General features: G+C 43.1%; 1 protein-coding gene across 1 annotated transcript in view; it reads left to right on the top strand.

Moving 5' to 3' along the window:
* The first annotated feature begins 641 nt into the window (after window positions 1–641).
* The window catches only part of LOC106885481, a 15,465-nt gene continuing 831 nt past the window's right edge, over window positions 642–15,275 (top strand). The window contains exons 1-2 of the mRNA XM_014937693.1: window positions 642–1,097; window positions 7,380–7,468. Coding sequence (XP_014793179.1) covers window positions 993–1,097; window positions 7,380–7,468 — 194 coding nt within the window. The 5' untranslated portion in view covers window positions 642–992. The remainder of the gene's footprint in view (window positions 1,098–7,379; window positions 7,469–15,275) is intronic.

The following is a 15,275-nucleotide window of genomic DNA, read 5'->3' as shown; positions in this document are numbered from 1 at the left end:
GGGAGAAAGCCATCTTCAGAGGTGGAAGCAGAGGGGAAACTAAGCCCTGGCTTCGTCCATACGCACCAAATCCTGGAGTCCTTCTCCTTAAGGGAGAGCCGGGAGGATCCGCGTCCCCAACCTGGCAAAAAGGGAGGCGGGAGGGGGTGCAAACCTCTCTCTGCCCACACTCTCTGCCTGCGGACCCCTCACTTCAGTTCGCCCTCCCTGAAGCCGCTTCCTGGGAACCGAGCTTATTTATTTAAAATTCTCTTTTATGTTTCCAGCCGAAGCTGTTTCCCCCCCCATCCCCCGCCTTTGTGCCTCCTTTCCCCGCTCGCTGGCAGCGCGGAGCAGGGGGTGTGTCTTTTTAACAACAGCTCAGATTCGAACGTGGAAAAAAAAACTTGGAAATTGCCATTCATTCATAAATGGGGCGATGCACTTTTGCCTCTCCCTGCCAGGGGACCGCATGGCCGGCCCCACAGCCACCGCCTCGACGGGGCAGCTCCGGCCGTGGGGCAGAGCGGGCAGCGCCGGGGGGGCGGGAGGGCGGAGAGGGCGAAGGAAAGAGCAGAGGATGGATAAATCGCAGGGAGGAAAAAAGAAAAAGGCGAGGATTCTGGAAGAGCGCTGTCATCTGCTCCAGGGGGGGAAAAAAAGAGCCGTCTCTCCCCTCTGCCCGGGGGGGTCTCTGACCTCCGGGCTCAGGCCGCCCACCCCGGGCGCTGCGAGGGGCCGGGACCCCCGAGCATCCACCCCCGAGGGGCAGCGGGCCCGGCTCCGGTGATGGTCCCGCTCCCCCCGTGCTGCTCCTCCGCTGCCCCTCGGGTGAGCTTCCCTCCTTCGGTCTCTCATCCCGCGATGAGAGCAAACAGCAGTCTCATCTGCCCCAAACCCCGCTCTTTTGGGAAACAGCCGGAAAGAGGAGCAGGGGAGGAAACAGGCACTGAGTTACCCTGCGAGGGAAGGCACGGCGGCACACAGACCGAGCACAGCTTCCCCGCTTTCCGATGGTCCCTGTTGTGCCTGCTGCCACCCAACAGTGCTCTCCTCTCGCCTTGACACCACGAAGCTTCGGGGGTTCCCTTGTATTGGCAGCAGCTGCTGCCCCCAAGGTAAGAAGAGCTGGCTCTCCTTCCACCTCCCTCTCACCGGTAATTTTGGCTGTGCCTGGAGCCCCGGTGCTCCTCCGGAGTGTTGAGCAGTGTCATTACAGAGCAAAGGCTGAAAACAGTGGTGGTGAGCATCTCTAGGCAGCTCTGGGGGCTTGTCTTCCTTCCTTCCTTCCTTCCTTCCTTCCTTCCTTCCTTCCTTCCTTCCTTCCTTCCTTCCTTCCATCCCCTCTCCTCCCTGTTTCTTACAGAAAAAAGGATCAAAGTGCAAAACCAGCTCTGTTATGGGGTCACTGTTACCTTGCTGGGAACAGGAGGCTGGGGCCGTGCCTGCACGGTGGAGCCCCACATCAGCAACATCAATGGAAGGAATCCACTGCCTGAAAGGAAGGAGGCTGAGGATTTGGTGCTACAGCAGGAGGCAAGGCTTGTCTGGGTCAGCTGGACTTTGAGTGGGATGCAGGAGATGACCTGCTTTGCCATGGGGCAGGAGGGTGTGCAGAGGAGGGTGTGTGTGGGAAGAAAGGACAGGTGGAGCGGGGGTGTTACATGGCTTGGAAAACCAGAAAACATAGAGAAATGGAGGAAGGGGGTCACCTCAAGGAGAGATGAGAGGGGCTGACCATGGTAGATGGTTGGGTGTAGGGTCAGTTAGTCTTCATGGAAACTGCAGCAAAAGCAACCAGAACATGTGTGGTGCTACCTGGGACCTGCACACTGCTGGATGAGCCATGACTACACAGACGCCCCCATCATTTTCATTTGGGTTTTTACTTTATCTTTGTGCTCAGGAGCAAAGAAAACTAAACATGCTGCCAAGACCTACCACAGGAGTGTGGGGGCCAGGCAAGCTGTGGTGGGAGCAGTCTGGCCCAGGAGACCAGACGTTGGGCTGGCTATGGGAGCCCACTTGGGTTCCCCAGGCCTGCTGGTGGGCAGCAACCCTGCCTTGTGCTGGGGTGTGTGTGGACCTGTGTCTGGAGGAGGGTGGATGTGTCAGAGTCATGTCTGGGGGTCTGTGTGAGAGAGAAAGACATGCTGGTGTGTTTACATTTGTGGTGTGTTTGTGTGTGTGCGTGTGTGTACATGTAGAGTTGATCTTTTGCAGTGTGTGTACATATGTGTGTTGGGAGGGCAGGGGAGCAGAGACTGTGCAGAGCTTAAAGAAAATCAATTCAACTCTGATTTATTATGAAATATATAGTTCTGGTAGGGATGGAAGTAGAGGCTTTGCATTCCACACTAGAACCGTTACTACTGTGTAGTGCTACGCTGTTCAACCAGCTGGTTTGAACCTTCAAAAGCCACTAAGGTAGACCTGCAGACCACTCTGGAGCACGGGATGAAGGATGCCATGTCCTGTTCTCTGCTATGCACAGGCATGGTTTTGGTGAGCATTCCTGGCTCCTTCAGCTGGCTCTTTCCTTTCCTTTCCTTTCCTTTCCTTTCCTTTCCTTTCCTTTCCTTTCCTTTCCTTTCCTTTCCTTTCCTTTCCTTTCCTTTCCTTTCCTTTCCTTTCCTTTCCTTTCCTTTCCTTTCCTTTCCTTTCCTTTCCTTTCCTTTCCTTTCCTTTCCTTTCCTTTCCTTTCCTTTCCTTTCCTTTCCTTTCCTTTCCTTTCCTTTCCTTTCCTTTCCTTTCCTTTCCTTTCCTTTCCTTTCCTTTCCTTTCCTTTCCTTTCCTTTCCTTTCCTTTCCTTTCCTTTCCTTTCCTTTCCTTTCCTTTCCTTTCCTTTCCTTTCCTTTCCTTTCCTTTCCTTTCCTTTCCTTTCCTTTCCTTTCCTTTCCTTTCCTTTCCTTTCCTTTCCTTTCCTTTCCTTTCCTTTCCTTTCCTTTCCTTTCCTTTCCTTTCCTTTCCTTTCCTTTCCTTTCCTTTCCTTTCCTTTCCTTTCCTTTCCTTTCCTTTCCTTTCCTTTCCTTTCCTTTCCTTTCCTTTCCTTTCCTTTCCTTTCCTTTCCTTTCCTTTCCTTTCCTTTCCTTTCCTTTCCTTTCCTTTCCTTTCCTTTCCTTTCCTTTCCTTTCCTTTCCTTTCCTTTCCTTTCCTTTCCTTTCCTTTCCTTTCCTTTCCTTTCCTTTCCTTTCCTTTCCTTTCCTTTCCTTTCCTTTCCTTTCCTTTCCTTTCCTTTCCTTTCCTTTCCTTTCCTTTCCTTTCCTTTCCTTTCCTTTCCTTTCCTTTCCTTTCCTTTCCTTTCCTTTCCTTTCCTTTCCTTTCCTTTCCTTTCCTTTCCTTTCCTTTCCTTTCCTTTCCTTTCCTTTCCTTTCCTTTCCTTTCCTTTCCTTTCCTTTCCTTTCCTTTTTTAAATCTTCCCTCCTCGCCTTCCCAGCCCCTCCGGTGCGGGGCCGGCCCCCGCCCCTGCCCGCCCGGCCGCGGGAGCGCTGCGCCGCCCTGCGCACAGGGCTCGGCTCTGCTCCGCACCCTCCCTTCTCCCCGATTTTCGCCGCCGTGCGAGGGCAAAGGAACAGCTACTGTCCCGTTAGCAAACGGCCGAGCCCTCACGGGATACGGGTGTCCCAATAAATTCAGATCTGAAATGATCCCAGAATCACATGGGGTTGGAAGGCACCTCTGGAGATCATCTAGTCCAACCCCCCTGCTAAAGCAGGTCCACCCAGAGCAGGTTGCACAGGAACACATCCAGGCAGGTTTTGAATGTCTCCAGAGAAGGAGACTTCACCACCTCCCTGGGCAGCCTCTTCCAGGGCTCTGCCACCCTCAAAGTAAAGAAGTTCCTCCTCATGTTTAGGTGGAACTTCTTATATTCAAGTTTGTGCCCATTTCCTCTTGTCCTGTCCCTGGGCACCACTGAAAAAAGACTGGCCCCATCCTCTTGACACTCACCCTTTAAGTATTTATAAGCATTGATCAGATCTCCCCTCAGCCTTCTCTTGAATGATTTGCCACACGGTGTTTTAATATGAAATCTTTTATTTATATATGTTTTACTTGGCTCCAGAAATTATTTGTGGCAGAGGATGGGGTTTTTTAAGCAGACGTTATCGCTCTCTACAACTACCTGAAAGGAGGTTGTAGAGAGGCAGGGGTCGGTCTCTTCTCCCAAGTCACAGGTGATAGGACAAGAGGAAATGGCCTCAAGTTGCACCAGGGGAGGTTCAGACTGGATATTAGGAAAAATTTTTACACTGAAAGGGTTGCTGGACTGGGCTGCCCAGGGAATTGGTTGAGGCACCATCCCTGGAGGTATTCAAAAGAGAGGTTGGCATACTGCTTAGTGACATGGTTTAGAGACGTGTTTTTTTGTTTTTACGTTGATGGTAGGACTAGATGATCTTAAAGGTCCCTTCCAACCTAGACAATTCTATGATTAGTACCTTGGTAGAAGCCTGAGTGACATTCCCTTTTCCACCTCAGAGAAGCCCAGTCCAGATCAACATATCTAATGCTGTGGTGGAGCTCTGCCCCTAATTATGGCTCTGGGTCTTGTTTGTGTGGTTTCATGTCTAAATCTGAAAAGACTGCTTAGTAAAACAAGCTTATCTACACTCCAGGGGATAATAGTTATTTATATTAATAATGGAGCTTATTTGCTATTTCAACTCCTTTGATTTTTTTTTTTTTTTTGCTTTTCCATCTCTTCCAGCTTTCCTGAACTATGTAAATATATCATTTTGTATTCTTCCTACTCCCACACGTTACTCAAATCTATATATTCAATCTTTCAGTACACTTGGCCCACAGAAACTTCATAAAACTTCAGGCCTTTTTTGCCACAAACTCTGCTTTTTCTTCCAAGGTGGGGGAAGGTGGGCCTTAGGCATCAATGATGGATAAAGGATTCCACAAAACCTTCTTCCTAGGGGTGGACTCAAACTTTCTGTGCGGCTCATGCAATTTGACTCAGACACCTAGAGTCTGAAATTCATCATGGAAATGGACTTTTGCCCCATTAGCCATGTCTGCACCTTGGGGAAGAACCACTCTGTACCTCCTATTCAGTGTGGGCTCCTTTAGACTTACAGCTGATCTTGGGATCTCAGAGAAGAAGATGAAAAGAAAGATCATGTCAGAAGCAACTATGACTGAGAAGAGCCCCAAAGGAATTAATTAGGCAGGGTAATAAGTTCTCCTTTACCTCTGAGGCAGGCAGCAAAGCCTGGTGTGAGGGAAAGTCCCTGGAAGATTGTCCTAACATACACATATGCTCTCCTAGGCAAATGGAAATGGTTTTTTGATTGGTAGCCTGATTGAATGCCAGGTCTGCAAGTTGGAACACATCCACCTCCTCCTCCTCCTCCTGCCCCAAGACCACACAGGGGCTGAATGTGGCATTGCAGAGGAGGGGAACCTGGAGGGGAAAAGTTCACAGAAATGAGCACCCATCTCATTCTTTCCACGGTCACCTTACTTCTAAGGACAGTTACTTAGGGCTGGAAGACCTTTTGAGGGGGTAGGGGTTTATTTCCATCTCTGCCAGGTTGTACTTCTTTTCAGAAAAGGCAGCCAAGGTGGAATGAATGTTTGCCTATTTCTTTCTAAATAAGGAGCTTATAATTATTTTGTGCCATGGGCTATCAGCTATGATGCCTAAAGATCTGCCCAATCTCATTCCTCTGCCTCTACAAAACAGGACAATGATCAGTCAGGGGACCTTGCTCTCTAGTCATTGCTCTGTCCATAGGTCCTACTCTTGTTTTAACTTCTGAGCAAAGGTCATACAATAGGTCACACAATGAAGTGGATCTAGAGCAGAAATCTTGGTTACTGAACTCCTAGGGCAGTTTTCCAAAAGAGGCACTAGTTTATTTGTATGCTAAAGTAAATTAACACAGATTTACTGTTCATGTTCCTGTCTATCTATGTACTCTGACTTCCAGACAAGGATCTGTATCTGTATCCATGCTGTATTGTAAAATACCACACTACTTCTGCTTCTGCCTTGAAAAGTATCTATATCAAACATATTCTCATGCCAAAATCTACTATCTGACCTTGCAGCACTAAAAATAGTTCATGTCAGAAGCAGAAAAATATTCGTTTCTTCTTTTAGAACATTTGTGCTTGCATTCATTAAGGACTCGGTCCAAAATCCTTTGATGTCCAAGGGAGTGTTTCAGTGGGCTTTGGATCAAGCCCTAAAATGGGTCAATTAAACTTTAAATAAAATAAAAATGGAAACAGGTCCAGACTAAGAATATTGTTGAATAAAAAGAGATATTTAAGAGAGACTGCCTTTGGAGTAAAGGGTCTGTGTCATTTTTCCTTAATGTTTAGCTGAATTTGTGGAATTTTCCATGATTAAAAAATAATCCTATGCATGAAGCTTGTAGTTATTTTTTTTTTTTCAGTCTTCAAAACATCCATATTGTGTTGCACAGTAGAAAAGTTCTTCTTAAAGTATGTTGACCTAGTAAGTACAAAGATTATTTGAATTCAGTGGTACACATATGCATTACCCTGAGTGGTAAGATATGGCTCAGGTTTTCAAAGTCAGAGCAGAAGCTTCATTCCAAAATAGTCTCTTGACTAGAATAGGTTCAGGTTTCCATCTCAATTAATATTCAAGCTGTTTATGAAATTTTCTAATGCCTGATTTAATGTTTTTCTTTGCTGATAAACAATTTGCAAATGGGCTAATGCAGCTCTTGGTGACAGCAGATGTTGTAATTAATTTAAAGGCAGATGTTGTAATTAATTTAAAGGCAGAGGATGTGCAGTGAATATAGTGAGGTCTTTATTACAAAACAGGAAAGTTTACAGCTTCAGTTGATAATCCCTTTCTCTACAACAATACATAGTATTTAAGAGCATACCTTTTAATAAAAAAGAAGGCAATATAAAATCAAACTGCAGCCTCACAGAGTTTACTGCACTGTTTCCTTGTAGTCGTTGTAGCAGAGGTTTGGGTAATTTGAATGACGTATGTCTTCAGGAATTTTTGCTGAATGAGGATTATTTGACAGTGAAATGGTCGTCATTCCTTTCAGAGAGATAGAAGTTTGATCAATTATATTGCAATGGCTTACAGCCATGTGCTATCTGCAATGATATTTATAATCTATTTCGGTTATCCCCAAACGGCCTTCAAGCTAGCCATTATCAGCCAACAAGTTAAACTTTTGGTCAGTGGAAATCCTTTAGTGTCTTGGAAAGACTCACGATGTTGTCTTCTGGCCAGATTCCATTATGGGTAACTACAACTTTATCTACATTCAACGTATGTAATTGAGTGGCTGCGGTATGGCACACTGTCATTTGGCTTACTTTCAATCAACTGAGATAATTTTCTCTATTTTCTTTCCTATAACACTGTGTCACGTTGCTGTACAAAGCGAAACAGCTGCCACATTCTCCTTCTCGAAGACGCATCCCAGAATGGGCTGTCTCTTCTGAGAGGACAACGTAGCCTCCAATTTGGCAGGTAAGATTTTACAACACCAAATCCTTCCATCTGCGGTTTCACGTTTGTCAGTTCATTGCGGGAACTAATAGTCTGCTCTAGATGTCAAACTGTCTGATTTGTTAGTGTAGCTGGCAGGTTAACTGTCTAAGTCTTGCCATTTCCGCACAGAATTCACTGTGGGTAGTAAATTTCATCCAAAAAAAGAAGAAAAATGGCCATGTTTAAAGATTAGCCAGACTGTTGGGAAATTAAGCTCTTAGTGCTAAATCAGATGTATAATAGGAGGTACTTCATAATTGCTCACATCAAGGGTAAGGGGCCAACTCAGAGGAGCATAGACAGGAGGGAAAAAGGCAATAGGGTCACTCAGCTATCACTACAAGGAACAGAGCCTCATATTCTCACAGACCTAGTGAAGAGCAGAAGCAAGCTACTCTCCTATAAAGAGACAGAAGATGCTTTTTCATTCCTGGTGGTTATATGGGAGCCATTGTGTTTCTTCAAACATACCCTCCCAAACTGTTCATTGAGGAAAAATACCCCAAGGATTTCCACTGCTCCTTAAGTCATAAAGGTTACTAAAATACTGCATGACAAAAAGTTGCTGTTAACCTTTGTTCAAGAGCGTTTGAAAAATGGTATCTGAAATCCAGGCTGGAATAGGTGCTACTGCAAAGGCACCAAAACTGAAGGGAATGGATTGGCAGCTCCCCAGTAACGGCTGTGGCATCACCAAGGATGCAGATAACATCACCCTGTTTGCGATACAGATGCAGGAGAGCAGCACCATATAGGTAGTAGCAGCACTATACATAGAGTGGAAAGAAATGACAGCAAACGTAGCTGGTGTTTTCCCTAGATTTTCACTGACTAGGACACGTCCACGGTGCCACCAGTGTTTCCCCCATTCCACTGCAAGGCAGACATTAACACTTTCTACTTAGACTTCCCGTCATTTGAAAATGTGTCATTGGGTGTTTTCAGCAAAAGACTTCGGGGATAGAGCCTTCTCTTTTCATCTCTGAGGTCACGCGGCATCTTTGGGGTGATATTGGGTATTTCTGTGGTATGGAAATGATTCAGAAACCCTCCCAATAAATAATGTTAATGACCCATAGCTTCACCAGAACTGTTTTGGGAGGGGAAGTAAGGTTGAAGGAGGTGTCATTAGAACTTTTCACTTTCTGTGCCATTCTCAGCTACCTAGTATGTCTTTTCAGCCTGGAGGCAAAAAACACAGACCTTATACTCCAAAATCCTCCCCAGGCAAAGAATTGGCTTATGCACTTGATCCTTTAAAGGATTTGGCCAATGGGACACTGAAGATTCATGCGTTTACTGGTCTCAGAGAGAATATGAGAAATCCCTGCTTTTTTCAGGAAATACGCTTGTATATTTTAAATATGACAAGTACCATATGTTCTCATCGTAGCTTTGGTAGAACTCATTTCTCTCCAAGGGCAAACCCCATGCTATTAACATCACAGAACTTCCTCAGTATAACGTGGTTCAGTCTATAGGTATGGTAGTTGTGAGGGGACACTGTAATCGTTCAGTTCCTTGATGTGTGGAACATATTACTGTGAGAATTGACTTATGCTGTTGTCAACCCACTTGTGGTTGACAGAATAAAGTAACGGACATGTGCACGTCTCCAAATTTAATACCTTGGGGCTGGTAAAGATGCTTTCAGTAATAGGACTTGAGCTCCCTCTTACTGAGACTTGGTTTAGTAGTTCAAGCATAGTTATCAGAACTTCAGTGAAAGCTCCATTTGCTCATGATTAAAATTTGGGTTCTGTATGTCAAGGAGGTGGCACTCGATGAGGACCTAAGCGATCAGTTTAATCATAGTTGGCAACATTCAAGATATCTGCAAAGAAAATTTAAACTGGCTCAGCTGTAATATGAAATGAATTCCACGCGTCTTAAAGCAAGACTTTCAAGTAAGGCAGGGAAAGATCTGAGATAGCCCTTCATTTCACAGTCTTTCAATCACTCTTTTTCTTTTTTCTTTTTCTTTTTCTTTTTCTTTTTCTTTTTCTTTTTCTTTTTCTTTTTCTTTTTCTTTTTCTTTTTCTTTTTCTTTTTCTTTTTCTTTTTCTTTTCCTTTTCCTTTTCCTTTTCCTTTTCCTTTTCCTTTTCCTTTTCCTTTTCCTTTTCCTTTTCCTTTTTTTCTTTTTTTTCTTGCTCTTGTTCTTTTTTTTCCCTCCATGACTATTGTTAATTATCCTAGAACTTCTCTTGCGTCTGGAAGTTTGCAGAATTATGAGAGTCAACATGCTGCAGAGTTACTGTAGTGTTCTGGCATATCATTAAAATCTGATTAAAAATAGATTAAAATATCTTTCTGCATATACACAATGCTCTTTACTTTTTGGTTTACATGCGATAATATTAACAACAAAAATGTGAACTACTTACAAGTGTAAACACTCCCAAATGTCCCATATGATATTGCTGAGTCCTAAATCTCTGATTCAGCTCAAAGTTATTTAAGAATAATTTTTAAATTATTCCTGTACTCCGAAAATTTCCTGCCAACTCAATGGCTTAGTTATGTACATTATTCTAAAAGACTTCATAGGAGCTTAGATGGCCAACATCAGGTCCAAGAGCACCTTGAAACATCTGAAACACTTCAGCATTTGGATAATTACATACTTTTGGGGCCAACCCACATTTCTCTTTGGAAAATGTTTCCCCTGCATAGCTGCAGACAACAGATGGATCGTATGATCTCTGCATTTGGAAAGATGGCATAATTCTGGCAGACTGTCAGTTCAGTGAAGGGGGCTGATTTCAGATCCTCATTAAGAAAATATACAACCACACAGAGTGGACTGAATGGCAGAATGTGATCACTGGCGCCAGCTTTAATAGAAATTGTAGCACACTGTTGCAACATGAAATCTGATGTGCTGTGGCTGGATCTAGCTCTACCGGGTTTTGCGTTCATTTTTCAAACAAATGTGTTTTAAAGGAGGTGTTCTTTGCATTGTGAGGGCCCTCTGTTCACCAGGAGAGAGGGGAGGAGAGCAGTGGAGGGCTAAAAGGTGAATTTTAGGGCTTCCACCTCTCGGGTTGGAGTGGGGTGTCAAGGCTTTGTTGGGTCTTCCCTTACATTTGCAAAAGATTCTCCGTTTTGAAACTTCTGTTTATATTTTGAATCTCTCATCATATTTATTAGGGTGGGTGCTTTTTGCACCTGGCATTTTACCCAGAAACACCCCGTGGAGATAGTATGACCCCTTCTTGCTAGAGGGCTCTGGGAGACAGACCTAGTGCCTCTTTTGCACCCAGATTTCCACAGAGCAGCAGCCCTGCCAAGCACCTAAGAGCTTGAGTAGGAATCCCAGGACACTGTAAAATGCAATGTTGTTTTCCAGCAATACTGGCTGTGAGCAGTAAGCCCACCATCATCACTACTCGCATCTCAAGAGAGAAAGACTAGTGGAGTTGCACACTTGCATTTTACCATCAAAGACCAAAATAATGGCTACGTCTTCAGGACACAACTTTTTAACATGCTTAATTTCAGCAGTGACCTCCAAAAAATCAGGATCTTTATATGATATCTCAACTTGGTTACACAAATAAGCAGATGATCTTAAATCATTGGTTGTTTTGAAAGTCTTTGTTAACCTACCTTTTATCCAGATCAGAGACATCATCTATTCCACATGAACCTGAAATGTTCAGGCAGTGATGCTATTTGCTGTGGTATCCTGCATCCTTTGTGCCATAGTCACCATTCTTTCCTCTAATAACTGTAAGTTTCAGAAGTCAGAATTCATTAACAAAGTAAAAAACTGTATAGAATCATAGAATTGTCTAGGTTGGAAGGGACCTTTAAGATCAAGTCCAATCATCAACCTAACTCTGATAAAAAACGTTACTAAACCACGTCTCTAAGTACAATGACCAAAAAAAATATTTAAAATCAACATCTGAATTAACTTCTCCTTCTCTCTGTTCATTTATTTATGGTGAAGACTCTCCATGCACAGATATCCTCTTTGCTGTGTAGAAAATAATAAAATGCTCTACCTTCCCTTGAACCCCTATAAGGCTTGGAGCAAGACAAGATGGAGATGGAAGTAACATGGACAACTATTTTCTTTCTTCTGCTTTCAGAGCTAAAGAGAGAGTTAAACCAACAGAAGGCTCTTTATCTCTCTTTTTGAAATTATGGCAGAGGTAAGACAAAAGCACAAACAGCCTTAGCATCTCAGGGTGCCCGATTTCTTTGGGTTGAAATAAAGCTTCATATGACAACAGTGAAACCTGCCCTTCTGCATCACAATAATGATGTGGGAACCATTCAACCCCCCTCCATGCAGGAGGAGATGATCTGAGTCACAGTTAAAGCACTGAAGCCTTTGAGAGCAGTATAAGCCACACTAAGGCAATGTAACGCACGCAAAGTTAAATACATTCCATCCTTACAAGTGTATATTCATGTGAAAATTGACATGACAGAACTCAAAAGTAAAGATTACAGGATTACTCCCCTCCTTTGATTTCTTTGAAGGAATAGGAATTTCAGGTGTGTAAGGACCACTCAACTGGTCTGTGGCTGGTGAACAGTGGAGTGGTGGCTGTGAAAAATTGTAAGGACTTAAAATTTAGTGCCGAACAGACCAAAGGTCACCCCTGAGACTGGGACAGAGAAGGGAAAAAGTCAAATCTGGATTAAATACAGGCAAATTTTTAAACAATATCTGAGCTGCAGTTCTTAAACTGTTACATTTTTGAGGCCATTACAGTTGAATATTTTTATTCATTACATTCTTTTATTCTAGGTATGTTGCTGTGATGAATATTCATTTAAATACCTAAACCAAGTATGTTTTTTGGAGTAAAGTTGAAGAGAAATAGTCTGAACTGATCATATCTAGCAACTTCCTAGGAAAGACAACAATTTTTACTGTGCTACAAAAAGATTATAATCAGCACATATATCCAGCCTTGTAACTGTTCTAGTGTGTAAGTAACAGGAAAAGCATGGCTGTCATTGTTGCAGATTGGTAGTGTTCAAGCCCAGTAAAAACAACAAATTCTTGTGAAAACAGGGACTCAGCAAGCACAGCAGTCACATTTTAAGCCTCAGAATTTCAGCTATTTTTTATTAAAAGAAACCCCAAAAGGTCCAAGTTCATTGAAAGGACCAAAAGGGCTACATTGAAAATCTCTTTGAAAAGCACCACTGATATGACAGAGAAGAAAAATAAATCAAAAACTCTTTTCCATCACTTTTGCTTAGTACCCCCATGACTTCAAAACCTAATTTATTTTTAAGTTTGTAAAAGAAAAAAAAAAAAGAAGTGTTGTTGGACTGGGGCTTCACTTATCAAGTTTCATCCTGGAGGGAATTTTTATAGCTGAGTTATAAACCCTCCACACTCGAGTGTTTATAATGGAAACGCTGACAAATGCGATAATAAACACCAATCATGGGGCCATAGTAGCTGGTCAGAACATGGATGCAGGAGTTTGCAGTGCTATCATAATATTTTGTTCTGTTTCCAGCGCTAATTTGCTTAAACCTGCTTTCAGGTTGAGCAGCTGTAAAACAAGATCAGCCCGACTATAGATTGCAAAATCATTTGATTATTTATACTTCTCTTAGAAAGCTTGGAAACGTCTCTCAAATATGATTTCATTTAGACTTTTCTTTTGGTTTACATGTCTGAATACTAATGGTAACGTGATAGCTTCAAGGGAACTCAACTTTCTACCAAAAGGCAGCCTTCAGTGGGCAAAGAGAATATAAACAAACACGCCTCAGACCAGGATCTAAAAATGGGCAATGATCAAACGGCTCTAAGGCTTTAAAAAACCCCTTATTATCTTTTCCCAGAAGTAATTGACACTGTCAGTTTTTGTTCTTAACGCGGTGATAATGGCATGGTGCTTTGGGGAGCCTGGGGACTGGGACTGGCCTCAGCCTTGGTGGCAGCAGGGTTCCTGAGCAAGGGGAAGGCCTTTCCATGCAGTGGGTGAAATCTCAGCCTGGCTCAAGTTGGCTGCAGTTTTGCAGACACTTCATTAGGGCCAGGGTTTCACTGGCTTCCCCAGCCTGACGTGCTGTTTTATTGCACCGACTCCACAGCCGGGGAGGACAATCTTGGATTGAGACGAGGGTGAGGGGAGGAGGGACCCCACCGACTTGTTATTTCAGGGAGATGGGATAGTCCTCCAGCAAGAAGCTCGTCTGCACTGATTCCAGAACTTGTTTATATTCTTAGCAGACTGAGCTTCTGGGACTTCAACACATCCACAGGGGCCAAGTGATGGGGTCATCACGGTATCTCGCTCTTTCCCTGGGCTCTTCATGGGCATAAGGGCACACTTTAGTTTTAACACAGGTGTCTAAGAAAAAAACTTGCATCTAGACTACTGTTCTGGTAAATCTTTGCCCATTTCGGAAAAGCATTAAACATAAAAAATTAAAGCCCCCTTCATCACGTCCCCCAGCTGCTATAAATCAACGTGTGGCTGAGAGGCTCCTCCGAAGTCTTTGATGGAACATGAAATGCATCTCGATACTTTATCTGCTCTGTTTGCATATTGTATTCATTGGCGCACACCGCAACTGCATTTTTAAATGCTAATGTTATTTTTAGAATCAGCGGCTCATATAAGAATGTTACTACTGTTCTGTGTTGCTGCTGCAAAATTTCCAGCGAGCCGTAAAAAGTCAAGATTCTTAATGCAGGATCTAGATTTTGATTTGTATTTAAAAATAAAATGTTAAAATTTTCTTTCTGCTTTTCTGTAGTCTTTAACACAAGTATGGAAAAACCTTGAATCTTGAACAAATTCCAATGTTTTGTTATTGAACCAAGAAGAGAAAACCAATAATTTTTGAATTATCTGTTACAGACATGTTTACATTATGAATCTCTTAAGACTCTGTGTGCTATAGACTTCTAATGTTATCCAGTGACATGAGCAAGGAAAAAATATGAAAATATATATAATCATGCTGTGGAAAGCACAGCTGCATAGAGATCATAGCAGAATAGTGCTAAGAAATGAGTATTGACTTGCACTTTTCATTATCCTAAAAGAATTTGTCTTCATCGTTTTCCTTGAGACAGTGGTAACAGTAAAATGCATCTGGGTCATGTGAACAGTTGTTGATTTTGGAACATTGTTCTTTCTTAGTTCCTTTCTGCGTTTTATTTTTAGCAAAGAAAAAAAAAAATAACAACCCAAAACAAAAACAAAAAAACCCAAAACATCTGAAGAGGTGAAACACCCCGGTTTCTAGAGAGGATCCAGCTGCGTTAACTACCCAACTGCCTCTTGGAAAAAAAGCATTCTGACAACTGGAGAGCAGATGCAATGCGTGGAGTCAGGGAGGTCAACAAAAACAAGTGGAAAAAAGCAACCAAGGAAACAAGTGAAAAGAGAAAGAATATTACAGTATTAATGCAGGATATTAGATCACTCGTGATAATCTTAAAGGGAGTGGAAGAAGAAAAAGAAGACTCACTACAGGAGCTGACAAAAACATGGGAGAAGCAATCAAAGAGGTACTCCCAAGAGGGTGGGATTTAGATCTTCACCGTACCAGGCTGACTCAGGTTAAATCTTGATTGCGGTGATACCACGAGAATTTTATATAATGGAGATAAAATTTATATATAATGGAGATAAAATTTATATATAATGGAGATGAATTTTTATATAATGGAGATAAAAACTGTCCTGCGAAGTCATGCAGAACCGCTGCCCTGGGCCCTGAGCAGGCTGGTTCCTGCCTCGCTACTGCAAATTCGGGGAGAAATCCAGAAATCGAGGGAAGGTACCAGTA

Source organism: Calidris pugnax, unplaced genomic scaffold (genome assembly GCF_001431845.1).
Source record: "Calidris pugnax isolate Ruff unplaced genomic scaffold, ASM143184v1 scaffold11, whole genome shotgun sequence".
In the NCBI taxonomy this organism is placed as follows: domain Eukaryota; kingdom Metazoa; phylum Chordata; class Aves; order Charadriiformes; family Scolopacidae; genus Calidris; species Calidris pugnax.
Note: the sequence above shows the minus strand (reverse complement) of the source record. Positions and strands in the feature narration are given on the sequence as shown.